General features: G+C 42.5%; 2 protein-coding genes across 3 annotated transcripts in view; both read right to left on the reverse strand.

The window, feature by feature from the left end:
- Positions 1 to 226: 226 nt before the first annotated feature.
- Positions 227 to 4,599, reverse strand: bambia (BMP and activin membrane-bound inhibitor (Xenopus laevis) homolog a). Its single transcript, XM_010885606.4, has 3 exons — positions 4,050 to 4,599; positions 1,864 to 2,139; positions 227 to 1,268 (listed from the first exon to the last, which is right to left on the reverse strand). The coding sequence occupies exons 1-3, from the start codon at positions 4,123 to 4,125 to the stop codon at positions 850 to 852; spliced, it is 771 nt and encodes a 256-aa protein (XP_010883908.1). The 5' UTR covers positions 4,126 to 4,599; the 3' UTR covers positions 227 to 849.
- A 4,517-nt stretch (positions 4,600 to 9,116) lies between these two features.
- waca (WW domain containing adaptor with coiled-coil a) overlaps positions 9,117 to 14,939 on the reverse strand; it is a 31,840-nt gene continuing 26,017 nt past the window's right edge. Inside the window, exons 10-13 of one of the 2 annotated variants that reach the window (XM_034289311.1) lie at positions 13,921 to 14,051; positions 12,757 to 12,952; positions 12,004 to 12,131; positions 9,117 to 11,869 (exon numbers count right to left, since the gene is read on the reverse strand). In XM_034289311.1, the coding sequence (XP_034145202.1) occupies positions 11,800 to 11,869; positions 12,004 to 12,131; positions 12,757 to 12,952; positions 13,921 to 14,051 (525 nt within the window). In that variant the 3' untranslated portion in view covers positions 9,117 to 11,799. Of the gene's footprint in view, positions 11,870 to 12,003; positions 12,132 to 12,756; positions 12,956 to 13,920; positions 14,052 to 14,939 lie in introns of both variants that reach the window. The other variant, XM_029116316.2, reaches the window with a different exon arrangement.

Consider the following 14,939-nt stretch of genomic DNA (forward strand, 5'->3'; position numbering starts at 1 on the left):
GGTCCTATAAACGCCAGAGTCTATACTTCTACAGTCCAGTTATTAAACACCCCACCACCACAGAACGTTGCTCTAATACACCATACATGTTCTGACATATTATGGTACACATAAAAACACTAACAGAACCAGCAAGTAAAAAAAAAAAATCCCTCTACCAACATTAGCAACAGTTCTCCCAACCTCTCTCACACACAAACACACAAAGAACTCACAGGACAAGGTCTTCTTTCAGACAAAAATATATATATTTGAAATCTTTACAATAAGCTTGAATCAGGAAACAGACACAGGAGTGTGCATCTACAGTCAACGCTGAATTCTGTTACTCCTCAAGAAGTCAGTTTGTGTACCCTGGTGTCAGTGTAAAATTCTTCTATTTAGCTTTTGTTTTTAAGCAAAAACAACTTTTATTTGTAATAACAAATTATAATTTTTTACAAATGTGCAAATAAGACAGATTTGGAATCCTTCAGCGCTCAATGTGTCCAGGATCCACAGTCAGACAGGGTTTTGACAGAGCTCTCTCAGTCCCTCAGTCAGTCCTGTCCTCTCAAGTTTAAATACAGCTCCTCGTTGGTTTGCCTTTCATTTTCAAGTAAAGTGCTCCTTTAGCAAAAAACCACAAGGCTTGCATTCGGTTCCAACCTCTTTGTTTTTAGTCCTCCATTGAAAAGAAACTTAAGTACACAATGGACAAAATAAGTGGGATTCATTCATTTTTTTTAAGTAAAAAGAGAAACCCCAACGAGAAGAGGAGGCAGTCTTGGCTGTTTTTTTTCAGGGGGGGTGGGGGGGGGGGTCAGGGCAGGTGATACAAGTCAAGTCAAATGAACTTAGAAAAGGAAGTCATACGAACTCCAGTTTCCCGTGGCCACTGTACATTCCCCAGTGCACCAGAGATAATATCTTGTCACTCCCCAGATCGGCCTGCCTCATCTTGTCGCAGGTGAGGCAGCAGTTCTCATGTCCCGTGACGGGTACCATGCACTCCAGGTCCAACTTGGCAACGTGGCCCTTCTTGGTGTGATGGCCGTGAAAGCTGTAGTGGAGCCGCGAAAGCATCTGCTGCCTCTGATCCTGCAGCCTCTTGTTCTCGCTGCGAAGCATCCGGAGCGCCAGCATGATGAGGAGGACCAGGATGAGGCCGCCGGCGATGGGCACCGCGATCACCGCTGCCCGGAACCACACCTCTTTGGCGGAGGCCAGCTCCTGTACGCGCGTGACCAGGTTTCGGTTGCTGTTATCTGGCTGATACCTGCCGTGGTCTGGGTGAGCAGACCAGAGGGGAAATCAGGTTTAATGTGTTGTCCAACTCACACCAATATCCAATGGACATTTCCAAATTAATTTTTAATAAACAAGCTAATCTCCCCTGTATCGAGTCATTAAAGAAATCCCTGCTAGATTGCCCTGACTTCGTCTCAGTAAGGCTGTGTGTACCTTTTCATAATTCAATGAGGCTAGTATTTATTCCTTACTACCAGCAGTCTGTGAAGGGATAGTCTGAAACGCACATTCCTACACTGTGGGGAAATTACATGGTGAACATGCAATAAAAAAACATCTGATCTGCATCCAAGTACTTAAGGTAAACTGGTTGCCCCCTCCCTGCTGCAACCAATTAAAAAAGAAACAGTATATGGATAGCGTGTCCTTACAGTAGACCATTTAAAAACCTATGTTGATACAATTACAGCACAGGGCTTCAGGTGAGACAAACGTTACAAACTATCAGTTTTGTTGCTCTTTCTGTCAAGAAGTATGAACTGTAGAGAAAATAATAACTTCTGTGTGGATTTGGTTTTACCCCACTGGCCACAGTGGGGCAATAAATAAAGTGTCCATTCTCTACTCTCTTACCTGCCGATTCTCTGTGCGCAAGGTCGTGAAGGCCCCTGTAGTTACACATGTCGTCGTGACAACAATCTAGCGTGGAAGAGCTCCTACTTAGTGCGTCTGTGTTCTTAGCACTGCATACATCCGCGGCGTTCGCTATGGGTTCTAGGCACCCGTGCGTGAGCGGAGAGTTCGAGTTCATAGGATCCAACACCTTTGTGAAACAGGCGTTCAGTTCCGATTTGCACATGTAGCCAGTGGCCACGCAGTGGGGGGCGTCACAGTAACACCGTATTTCTCCTAGAAGAAAAGGGGAGGGAAAGAGAGGCATCGTTTATCTAAGGCGTCGTCGAATCATTTGGAAGTGTTGTAAAATAAATAAATAATGCCCTTCACCAATTTCAGATAACTGACCAGAGGTTATTATCTAGTAGGATAATATAGAACATGTAGTACGCTGTAGGCCGATTATTGTACTTTGAAATCTTTCTGTTTGGATATTGTGGTACACTGTATTAAATGTATTAAATCAGATTTACGTACAATAAAATATACCCTAGATAATCACACACAAACTGATGTTTAATCAAAGAATAACGTAAATAGCCGAATCTATAAAAACGCTTTTGAAATCTAATAACGGTGAGGTCAACTCCATACTTCAAGCCTTTCATATGAAACGAGGCTAGGCTACTTGTCTTCTTAATACCAACTCCCTAGTCGGGTCGAAACTGACATTGGCAACATTGGCAAAAAGCGTGTAAATGACAAGGTATCCTGAAAGACTTTGAGAAGTATTTCTGTGTTAAAATCAAATACAGTAAATAAGTCGAGTTTAAGAGCTTTCCGTGCAAAAGGACCCATTTAGTCCGTATTATAAAACAGGAACCGTGTAGCTTATAATTAGTGGTTTGTTTGCCAAAGTCAATTTCTTTCAACCCAAATGGAAACTCATAAAGGGGGGTGAGACAGCGGCGCATGAGTCTCCTTTTTCAGCTTGCACGCAAGCTTTAGTGTGGTCATGATGGGAGGCGGGGTGCACTGAGTTCTCTCCGCTTCTCATCTCAAAAGCTTCAACCAAACAAAGTTATCATTATTCTTTTTTTTTAGAAAATGTTCTTAAAAGAAAATAAATCACGATAAAAGACTCAAATAGTATTTATCTTCTAGTCATAAATTGTAGGATAGGCTACTCTGAGCCATTTGTAAATAGGTCTATCTGGGCTGTTTTAAAAAATGCAGAACACATTAAAAAGTTAAAATTAAATATTGCACAGGCTTTTAGCATGGCGCTTTTATACTTCAAAATGTACATATTTCACTTTATTGTAAAAGCCAGGCTAATGAACGATGTTTAACGACCAGACAACAACAAACGCACACAAATAAACACGGGCCTTTTTGTTACACGCTGGTGGTGTGTAGGCTTTCAGAATCTCCAGTAGCAAGCTGTCAACTTATAATCATAACTAGTTGACGTTTGAAAGGGACCTGAACTACATTGCCATAAACCCATTATAAATGACATTATGGCAACAACAACAAAAAACGCAGAAATAGGGCCATTATGACCCAGATACCAGAAGCCTATAATATTATATTGGACTTTCGTTCCCACTTTGGAGGATCGAGTAAGCTACAGACAAATTCACAATAATCGCTGTAGCTGCATAGTAAAATATGAGCCTTATCTGGTGTGTGCGCACTAGCGCGACTAATATGAGAACCATTACGGACCATTCCAGTCTGTTTAGTACCATACCGAAGAGGCCTTGTTATAGGAACTAACGGGATAACACAGACTAGCTACTTTCTTATAGTTATAACAATGTTATGAACCTCTTGTGTTTCGGGAGATCTAGTGAACTATTACAGGTAGGCCTATTGGTTATTGAGAGACTTGTAGATACAACTACCCACACAACTATGGCACAGTGTAGTCCAGATCACAGGTCTGTCTACGCCTTTAGACGACTCTTTATCATAAAAAACTATAAAGACCAAAGGTTGGAATATAACGAAAGAGAATGTACTTTTTGGTGGCGGGTCCTGTTCAATAATTTGGCTTATTCAAGTTGCAAAGATGGAAACGTCTAAGAAGGTATGATAATAATAAGGCCCCGGGCCGTGCACTCATCAGTTTTCAAAGCTTTAAATTCAATCAGAAAAAGAAAAAAACATAAAGGCAAATTCTAGGGACCAAAGTTTACCTTTAGTAAGAAGAACAGCCATGGCACAGAGTTCCATTTGTAGCCAAATGGAAATGAAACTGGAATGACGATCCATTTACAACAAGTTACGTTTTAGTCCTTCTTATCCCGGTAGCGAAATCCGCAGGGGTGAACTCGAAGACACAGTTACATGAAAGCTTCAGAACAAAGTTTCATTCCCAAAAAAGTCTTTCCACAAACATCCGAAAGATGTAGGCTAAGTCAAACAAATGCAAAAAATAAGAAAATAGAAGCTTGTCCCTGCATCGAGAAAATTAGGTTACGAAATAGCCTAAAAGCCGACTGGACCTACAGGAAATAGCGGAATGCTTGTAGTTGCTGAAAATAAAAAGAAATTCCTTAATTAGACAACCGGATAAACTTTTTACTTGGCCTATTTATCCACTCCGACTTCACACACATCCACGACAATAGTTGAGCATAACCGGTATAATCCGAAACCAACGAAATGTGAAGAAAGGGTTGTCTACCGTCGCCTCAACACTTCATAAGTCGACTTCGGGTAGAGGATCTTGACTTGAAGAAATATCTGAGCCAGACTTCGCTACGTAACATAACTCCTCCCCATGAGCATTCATTGGCTCACACTTCGACAATTTGCATACCTCGTGAACTTTGGATTTCAATTGGTTCAGCCGGTGGTCACACAATTTATCATTACTCCTACTGATAGTGCGATAGTCTCATTTGGACCCTCATTGCAATCAACGTAACATTGTAAAATGTTTAGCATATCAGTATTGTTGGCTACATTGTTGCATTATTGTGAGACATTGTTTTTAAATATGCATATTGCCTTGTAACTCATATATAAACTTAACATATAATTCCACGGCTATAGCCTCATACTGAAAACAGCGTAGGCCGGTCGGAACTAACGCCAGGCCATTAAAGTAATCTTTCGGGTCTACCTGTCTCTCTGTTCGACGTTGCCTTGTGTCAGCCGCAATGCCTCGTCAGTCCGACGCCACCGTGAGCAGGTTCCCCAGGCTACGCCAGCCTGGAGAGATCTAGATTGCTGCTGCCTGTGAGAATGGATGTAATGGGCGGAGCGGACAGGCGGTTAGAGAAATTAGCAATCCAAAAAGGCACATGGCGCCACTCAGACGACACAGACAGACACTGACACTCAATTACCCTCTAAACAATCCCATGCAAAACACACAGCAGCACTATAGTCTCCGACTGATATTCAAACGAGCATTGCCCAGGACAGTTTTGACGTTTTGTTAAAAAAAAAAAAAAAAAAAAAAAAGGAAACACATACTGTGAAGGTTGATTGTTTAAAACAATTAACCTAATAATAAAATAAAAAACACACAATCTTAATACACATAATGTAGCCAGAAGGTGAGGCATTTTTTAACAATGGGGTCTGGGTCTATAGTGCAATAATAAAATCAGGATATTGTATATCTATTTCGGATAGTGTTAAACTTTGTTTATTTAAGAATGCACTTAAGAAAGATATTGACTACATGGAATGTTAGCTAGGTAAGCTATTACACTGATAGCATCAAACATTCCCATAGTGAACTATTCAAGAGTAGCCTACTTATTGTCTGTCTATCCAACGAACCCCTTCAGGCGAAATCTCCAGCAGAGGAACAATAGCCAGATTCTAAATGATATGGCTACATTTCCTACATGCATATTCTCTTAAGCCAATTTATCAATCTGTAAACATGTCAAGCCAATTTACGAAAAAACATTCATAATAAATGAAAATGCTTATACGCGTATCTCCCAATGTAAAATAATTTAGATATACTGTCGAAGAGAGAAACAGCAGACAGAGAGACGCGCACGACTAATCGTTCGCCCTACAGATAGACGGTCATCGCCACAGTGTCAAAGGGTAAAGGGCCGCGATTCTGCTCAAGGGGACACGTACAGAAATAACTGGATAGACAGCAATTATCGGTAATTGTCGGTAATTCCTGAGAGGCGCCAGACCTAGACCTGCTTTGCATCATCCACCCAAACCCATTGAACAAACTAAATCCAACTCGTTATTCTGCTTCTAAAATGACAACTTTTGCACTAAGTAGACTACCATTTTAGTTACACAGTAATTTCGTATACCACCACGCCTTCAAATAACCTTTGCATGTGTTTTTAGATTGTCAACAAAAGTGTTCCTCTAACAGTGCTACACAACGATCCATTTCTTAAATAATTAATTATTATTAAGGAGAGCACCGTTTGAAGGGAACTGTGTAACATTATTGTTTCCTCCAAAACAAAACATATATATTAAATATATGGTGTAATATTCTTAGGCATTGACATAGTTTCTACTGAGGCCTTGCGGTTCTCGGAATAAATGTCACACATGTTCTATGAACGACGGTCAGGTAATTGTAGGCCTGCGAGCAGTGGCCTTGGCGCACCTCGGATGTACGGTTGAATGACGCCATCTGCTGGCTGTGAGTAGAATGCCCTTGTGTCAGACAGGAAGGTCATGCGTATTTACATGCCTTCAAAGGAGGAGTAACGACAAATATCTGCACATTTGTAAATTAATCGCTTGATGTAATAGTCGGACTGACTCACTCAGCGAGAGCATGGTTTAGCATGGGCGTGTGTAGAGTCAGAGATATTACTGCTCTCCCAACACTAAAGCTATTTGAGAGAACCTTTTGAAATAACAGTTATCTACGTGGAAAACGAATGTTCTGCCACAGAAAGGTATACATATTTTATTTTAATGTCATTCGCGGGTTTTCCAGTTGACATTTTCAAATGAAGTCTGATTGGCTTGTGCATTAGTTTCTCTAAACCGTTTGCGGGATCCACTATAAGCACAGAAAAGGGGGAAGTAAGCCCAGAAGTAAAAATGGATGAACTTCCTCATTCACTCAAATCAGTGCAAACCAAACAATCAAATGAGCTCAAACCACTGTTATTGAAGTAATATGAGACGTTGGTGCAAAGGACAATGAGTATTGACAGGAGAGTCAGTCCCACCTGAGGCTGTATAAACTAGTAGAGAAATTCTGCAAAGGATTACGGGTAAGACAACAAAAAGTATGTGTTGTCATGCTGAGGGAATCAGTGTTGGTGAGCTGGTCATGCTGAGCCTTTTCATGTTGCTGACCATTAACCAGCAGGTAGTGGTTCCCTTCACACCACAGTCAACTACTGTTGACACCTGTAGGTGTGACACTGCGGAAACAGGGGTGTGTCGGGCTAGCCGTCTGGGCCAGTGAGCAGCGGCTCCAGGGTGAGGATTCCTTTGGGTACATGTCTTGGATCAGCTTCCCCTTTTGCAATCCAAATTGTTGGAGGGGAAAACACTGAACTGACTGTAATGACCGAGGAGTAGGGACCGAAGCCTCCGTCTGTCCACTACCTGCTGGTGTCAAGTCCCTGTCTGCCTGAGACACTTGTAGGAGTCCTATTCAGTCTGACTACAGGACCCCTGCCTACAAAGCCATTGTTTGGCCTGTTTGGGAAATGGCTGTGCTTACCTGTCAATAGGTTGTCATAATAATTGGTGAGTGGGGCTTTATTGGAAGTCAGTAAAGGAGGCACCATCCCCCTTCAGTCACTCTCTGGCCAGTGATCCAATCATTTGTGGAGAGCCAAAAAATAGGTCAGCTCATTAGGACACACACACACACACACACACACACTCATTCACACTCTCTCTCCTTCCACCACCACCCTCCCCCACATCTCCTTGGCCCAGGGTCTTCAGCAGCCAGACGAGAGCATGGAGAATAGGGTAGACATCCTCTGACACCTCTGTGGTTCTCTCTTTCATGTATATCATGTTAAGTTGGAGGCGGACTCGTCTGCTGAAAGATTGGGTGGCTCCAGGAATAATCAATGCTTTCATCCACACTACAAAGGCATCGGGTATCTACAGTATATCTGCTGTTGAACAGTAGCCCCAGGACACATCAGTGGAAGATTATAGTTAATTCATTCAAATGGTTAAAGACTGTAGACCTTGCGTGACCCTACAATAATCTACAATGATCAGATTTTATGCAATCACCATAACCTTTATAAATTAACTGTATTTGATATTTCACTAAATGTTTAGGTCCCAGGACATACGGTGGCATATATGCCATTTTAATATATATACGTGTATTTATATCCTATCACAAAACGCCACATATGTGCACATTATTGAGAAGTTTGAACTACCCTTTATGTTTTAATAATACATTTCCAAAGTGATTTTATTTCTGCTGCGTTATGCAGGCCTACTCCCAACAAGTATTACGAACTACAAGGCTGATGGACATGACTGAGAATTACTGACTGTAAATGATTCCCCTTCCTGAGATGTTATCAGCCTGCCCACCTTGTCAGAGGCAGGTCTCATCAGGCTTTTCAGTGAATCAACCAGACATTTTACTGAAGTGGTTCAATCTTCCAGACCCAAATACCTTTAATAAGAGAACTGCTGTTGTTAGTAGGCTATGGTCTCCTAAATGTTACATTTCATAGCCATTGCGGCTTTATCTCAGCAATGTGGTCGATAGTCCAATTATGTTTTAATTCAGAATAAGCACATTTCATAAAGAAAATAACACAAATAAGGTAGGCAGGTTCCTCGTCTTATACCAGGGTTTATACAAATCTAAGACAACAGTGCCATCTAGTGATCTGCAAAAATCTGTGATACTACTCAGGACTAAAGCCCAATCCCAAACCCTACACCAAGGTTTTTAAAACCGCTTCTCAGACTTCACTAGAGTTCACATTTTCGTTTCAATACATTTTGAAAATTCAAATCAATGTCTTGACAAAGTGAATCAGGTGTGCTAAACAAAAGGGGGAGGCCCATTACGTTTCGGGAAGCCCTGTGCTTCACCCTTGCAAAGATCGGAAAGATTTTCACAGGCGTGAGCAATCTGTTAACAGCTCCACTCAGTTCTTTGGTAGTATAAGTGTCAGTAATATCACCATATTACTTAAACCAATCACCAATCTCAGACCTACACAAGTCCATTTGGGACTACCTATTTACATTTAAAAAAAAAAAAAAAAAAAGAACAGGAAAGCCAAACAGACAACTGGGTCCTGTAGAGGCATATTTCATTTATTTTATTCCCAATATACTTCAGAGGAAAACAATATACAAAGCAATGATGTGGTCATCTTTACTGAATGTGTTGGTGCAGCTCAATCACAGACTTAATAGAATAGAACAGTGAAGAAAAACAGGCTGTCAGCGCAGGACACTGTACGTCTCCCAAACCAAAGTCCATTTCCTTTTGCGCATTATACTCGACCAGAACTCTATGGACCCTGGTCAAATGTAGCGACCTACATATGGAAGAGGATGTCGTTTGGGAAGCTGACGTTCCCTTGCCGACTCATACTGAACAGGGGAACGAATACAAAGATGCAAGTATGGATGGGAGTGTCAACACGACCCTAGAGATTGATGTATGAGATGCTTGTTGAAGATCTTTTTGAAACGGATCAAATTGAAATAAAATGTGGCATATTTATTTCTTATCAAATGTTTTGTGACTTAAGACTTTCAACAAGGCACTAGCGTTATAAGTCATAACGAGAAACAAAACCCTAAACACAAGTCAAATAAAATAACCAGTGCTCGCTTGAGTTTAGCATGTTTATTACAATAAGTACATTTCACATTTCACCATGTGACCTGGCTGCCATTGCTTTGCCTCTGAGCCTGGCGTTGGTAATCACCTCCAATCTACATCCCAAACCGCACCCTAATAACTATATAGTGCACTTCTTTTGACCAGACGCTATGAGTAAAAGAGTAAACATCGGCAATGTCATAAGACCAGGAAAAACGAATGGAGCCAAGAGTTTTAATCGTGTCATTCAGCTAGAGACAGAGACTAGGTCTACTGCCTCCATGTCAGGCCCATTCACTTGGGGTTCCATTTGGCTCAGTATACATCCTGATGAAATAAATTATGACATTGCTGTCTTCCCCATTAGTTTGCTTATGCAACCTAGTCAGAAATAGAACACTAAATAGGGGAATACAATGCAATTTCAGACTCTCCATAGCCTGCCTCTATGGCACCTCCAAACCAGTGCTTTAATACACCCCCCCCCCCCCCCCCCCCGGCAGCACTAAAACAACAGGCTGCAAAGGAAAATGTGTAGTAATAATTTATGAATCATAACATTCGGATATACTAGCAATCACTGCAACTTTTCAATAAAAACTTTAACTTCTTAAACTCCATTATTACTTTAACAACTGTACAAAGGAATGAACTCTTGTTTGAACTGAGATGTCACCTCACTTTTAATAAAAAGTACAGTTCTCACACAACCCAAAGACAAAAAAAAAAAACTGGAGGGTTTTTAAAGCGACTCAAGTGAACTCAGCTCTTCCCCTTACAGGAGCTACGCCAGGCGGCTGGGCTTCTACATACAGTGGGTGTGGCCAGGGAAGGATAAGGGATGGGCTAGAACACCACTGTTGTGCTTTGTTTCTTCTCACTCCGTTACACACTTCCAGGCACTGGTCTGTTGGTTTTATTTCAATGAAATGCAGTGTTGGACAGGGCCACTCGGAGCTGGGAACAAACAGATCTCTGAACCATTGCGAGCCAACATGGTGAACCTTCCAAAATGAGCAGGATGGTCTTAAATACGGCCCAACTGCGCCGTATATCGTGACCACTTTCAACCAGATGTAATGAATGGGACGCCATTAGGGACACGTGTGTGTTTAAGTAATCATTATACTTCAGCCAGAGAGGGAAAGTAGCGAAAAATAAATCCAGGTTTAATCCGCGGAGGATTATTTTTTTTTAAGAGCAGAAAACTACAAATGGAAAACCAACAGTTTTGTTTTTCTTTGTTTGCCTTTTTTATACACAACTTTTTTGTTTCAGATATTATTGACTGAAATTATTTGACTGAAGTTATTATTATAACAATGTATCTTCCACCATTTCCATGCAGGTCATAGACATGCTCAAGGCAATGGTTCACCGATCTATTAAGTCTGCAGACTGACTGAACCTGTGTTCCAAACAGCACACCACTCCTTACACCAAGGCACTCCAACCGTGCTCCTGGAGAGCTGGTCTCCATTATGTTTTAACCCCAACTCCAGTTGAAACTAACTGGATTCAAATGAACCACATCAGGGTCAGGACTGGATCTCCAGGAAGGCCATTGGAAAGCCCTGACGCAGGGGTTAGGATGCCATTTGGAACGCAGCCACTGACAGTTTAACATGAAGGCTATGAACTGAAGCCGCTGCTTCCTTGGGAGAACGTTGATTAGTTTGGATGTCAAAAGCTTGATAAGCATGGCTTTCCATGGCTTCAATCATCTACAAAACATATTTACAACATGAATAACATCTACAGGAAATCTACATCTCCAACAAAATCTGCGTCCCAAATGGCACCCTATTCCTTATGTAGTGCACTAGCAACGGCCAGAGCATTGTGGGGCCTAGTCCAACAGTAGTGCACCGCAGAGGGCCATAGGGTGCCATTTGGGACGCAGCCACGGCTTGTATCAACCCTTTATCTCCAGTCCTTCCCCACCCCAACAAACACCAACCAACCAATCACTCAGTCTCGCCCCCTAGCCCGGCCCTGTCCCCGCCCAGCCCAACGGTCCAAAGCCAATCCAACTGCAGCTCAAAAGTGTTAAGACCGGGCACAGAACAAGAACGCGGAAGAGTTCTCCCAACCAACAGCTCTCCTCCAACCATGTGCAACGGGTCTCTCCCCCATTCCAACCAAAGTTCTCAGACCATGAATGAATTCTGATTCTTCAACTTTTCAAGTTCTTTAATTTGTTGTCTCAAAAATAATATCCTAGAGGAAAGAGAAAACAAACATCAGCATGTCTTATGTACGTATTAGCTGACATATCAGATTAGTGGTTGTAACGAGAGGACAAAAGAGCATGAAAATATGCCTTTCCTGTCAAGAAGAGTCTAGAGTCTTACCTCTGCTCGCGCAATGTCGCCTGAATTTCACTGACTCGAACTAAGGATCGGAGATTTTTAAGCTCGGTGCAATTTTCAGACATGTAGATACTTCCCATGGTGTGGGCCTCTTCACGTAGTCTGGATGCCTGGGAAGGAAATAAGTCCTTTCAGTGTCCTAAATGTGATTTCAATTCAACCAACACCAATGACACTAACCCTGCAACAACACTGATAATGAAAAATACTTGGCAACAAACTTTATTATTGATTAGCCGGTTGTAAGTGTGACGCAGAGAAAAAGGAACATGGAGGCTGTAGCTACCCCAATGGAAAGACCTTTACAAATCAATTATTCCACACTTCACACAGAATACTTCAATTTGCGGGAAAATGGAATGCGTTTGTCAAGCCGTGCTGGATACTGTAGATAACAGCATTATTCTTACAAAAAGACTACAGTCAGATCACAAAGTCCACATTTAATGCCGGAATGCATGTTTTTAATACTCAATTAAAGTAGTAATGGACAGATTAATACATTATTTTTAAAAAAGTATTTAGTTGCAGCTCTAAAGGACACGCATGATGAATACCAGTTAGCACCACATGTACGAGGTAGCCAATTCTACTTAAATATATACAATATATTTATGATAATATACAATATTATCATTACTAAAGCTATTTACTGAACACCTTGGGGGGAAAACGATCATTTTGAAGCAAAAATCGTAAAACAATGAAAATCCCTTACTCGGATGCCTGTCCTACCTGTTTCTCCGCGTGGTCGGCGGGCCAGCCCTGGACATGTTTGATGAGATTCTCGTTGAAGTGTGCTGCGAGGGTGGGAGTGAAGGAGCAGGAGGCCTGCCGGGAGGAGGAAGAGCTGGAGGAGGAGGTGGAGGTGGTCGTGGTGGCGCTGCTGCTGGGCGGGGCGTGGTTGTGGCCTGGGGACGGACTCCTCTGACTGCTGTTAAGAGTAAGGCAGGAGACACAACGGGAAGCTCCACATTAGACCAACCCTCACTCAGCAGGTTACTGACACAGAGACACAGGTCCATCAGAACCACATGCACGGTACCACTAGCCAAACCAGACCACAGAAATGGGACACTCTTTAAAGAGGGGTCCAACCAGACAAAACCCATCAACCCTACATTACATCAACAAGCTGTTCAACACAGAAAAAATGCTGGGTCCGTATTCAGTAAGTAGCCTGAACAGGCCTGACACCTACTCACTCCAGTGACTACATTCATCAATAAACATGAAGACTAGGTTTCCACAGGTTAAAGAAAAACAGCTCGACTCATAAGGGTCTTTTGTGGGTACGCTGTATAAAGTTATGACTTATTAAATATGTGAACACAACACACCAGCAGGTGGCGCCCCAAGACAACATAATACAATGTAAACCACAACATTACAACGTAAACCAGGTTTCCCACAAGACGCGACTGTCACCCTTTTAGATTTCTCCTAAAGTCTCTGCTAGCAATAAGGTTACCTCTCACCAAATTGAAACTTAGTCAAATGGACTAACAATAGATTATTATACATATATAAAAAAAATCCTGAATATATGGTCTAGCTAAATAAAATAACAGGTTTATAAGAACACTAAACTATCCTCACTTACGCAGTATAAAATAAAAACACACCAGATTAGTGAACTTCTTTAATTAGAAACATAACATTTCTGAAACATTCTAGAACATGAATATTAAATGTTTAAAAGGTGGTTTTGTCGTTATTTTGGGATGATCTCATCCCAGCTGCTACTGATGAGAGTGTCTGGTATGCTTCCATGACAACCACTTTGTATAGACCAGTCAACTAACAACCAGCGAGGCCCAGGTCATGTAGAAAGCTCCAGCACCTAACCAATCCAAAAAAACAACCCATGAACCCCAGATAGGGAAATGCAAAGCTCACACTTGACGCTGGAGGGCCCTGGGGGAGGCGGCGACGTCGTGCCCATGGTGTTTGTCGCTGGGGAGGGACTGCTGAGGGGAGGGCTGGGGGGCCGACCCCTGCTGCTTCTGCACCGGTGTGTTGTTACTCACCTGGACCACACAGAGAGATAGAGTTAAAGGAACACCTGACCGCCAGACACACTGAGAGATAGAGAGTTAAAGGAACACCGGACAGCCAGACACACAGAGAGATAGAGTTAAAGGAACACCGGACAGCCAGACACACAGAGAGATAGAGTTAAAGGAACACCGGACAGCCAGACACACAGAGAGATAGAGAGTTAAAGGAACACCGGACAGCCAGACACACAGAGAGATAGAGAGTTAAAGGAACACCGGACAGCCAGACACACAGAGACAGCAGAGAGTTAAAGGAACACCTGACAGCCAGACACACAGAGAGATAGAGAGTTAAAGGAACACCGGACAGCCAGACACACTGAGAGATAGAGAGTTAAAGGAACACCGGACAGCCAGACACACAGAGATAGAGAGTTAAAGGAACACCGGACAGCCAGACACACAGAGAGATAGAGAGTTAAAGGAACACCGGACAGCCAGACACACTGAGAGACAGCAGAGAGTTAAAGGAACACCTGACCGCCAGACACACAGAGACAGCAGAGAGTTAAAGGAACACCGGACAGCCAGACACACAGAGAGATAAAGAGTTAAAGGAACACCGGACAGCCAGACACACAGAGACAGCAGAGAGTTAAAGGAACACCGGACAGCCAGACACACAGAGACAGCAGAGAGTTAAAGGAACACCTGACCGCCAGACACACAGAGACAGCAGAGAGTTAAAGGAACACCGGACAGCCAGACACACAGAGAGATAGAGAGTTAAAGGAACACCGGACAGCCAGACACACTGAGACAGCAGAGAGTTAAAGGAACACCGGACAGCCAGACACACTGAGGAACACAGCCAAGACGGACTGGGAGGGACAGACAGGCACGGGCGGGACAGAGAAG

Source organism: Esox lucius, chromosome 21 (genome assembly GCF_011004845.1).
Source record: "Esox lucius isolate fEsoLuc1 chromosome 21, fEsoLuc1.pri, whole genome shotgun sequence".
In the NCBI taxonomy this organism is placed as follows: Eukaryota; Metazoa; Chordata; class Actinopteri; order Esociformes; family Esocidae; genus Esox; species Esox lucius.

Coding starts and splice junctions, on each gene's coding strand:
- bambia (XM_010885606.4), bottom strand. CDS start 4,125: ATGGATCGTCATTCCAGTTTCATTTCCATTTGGCTACAAATGGAACTC. Junction 2,140..4,049: donor GGCTGTTCTTCTTACTAAAG/GTAAACTTTGGT, acceptor CTTTTCTTCTAG/GAGAAATACGGTGTTACTGT. Junction 1,269..1,863: donor TGCGCACAGAGAATCGGCAG/GTAAGAGAGTAG, acceptor CTGCTCACCCAG/ACCACGGCAGGTATCAGCCA.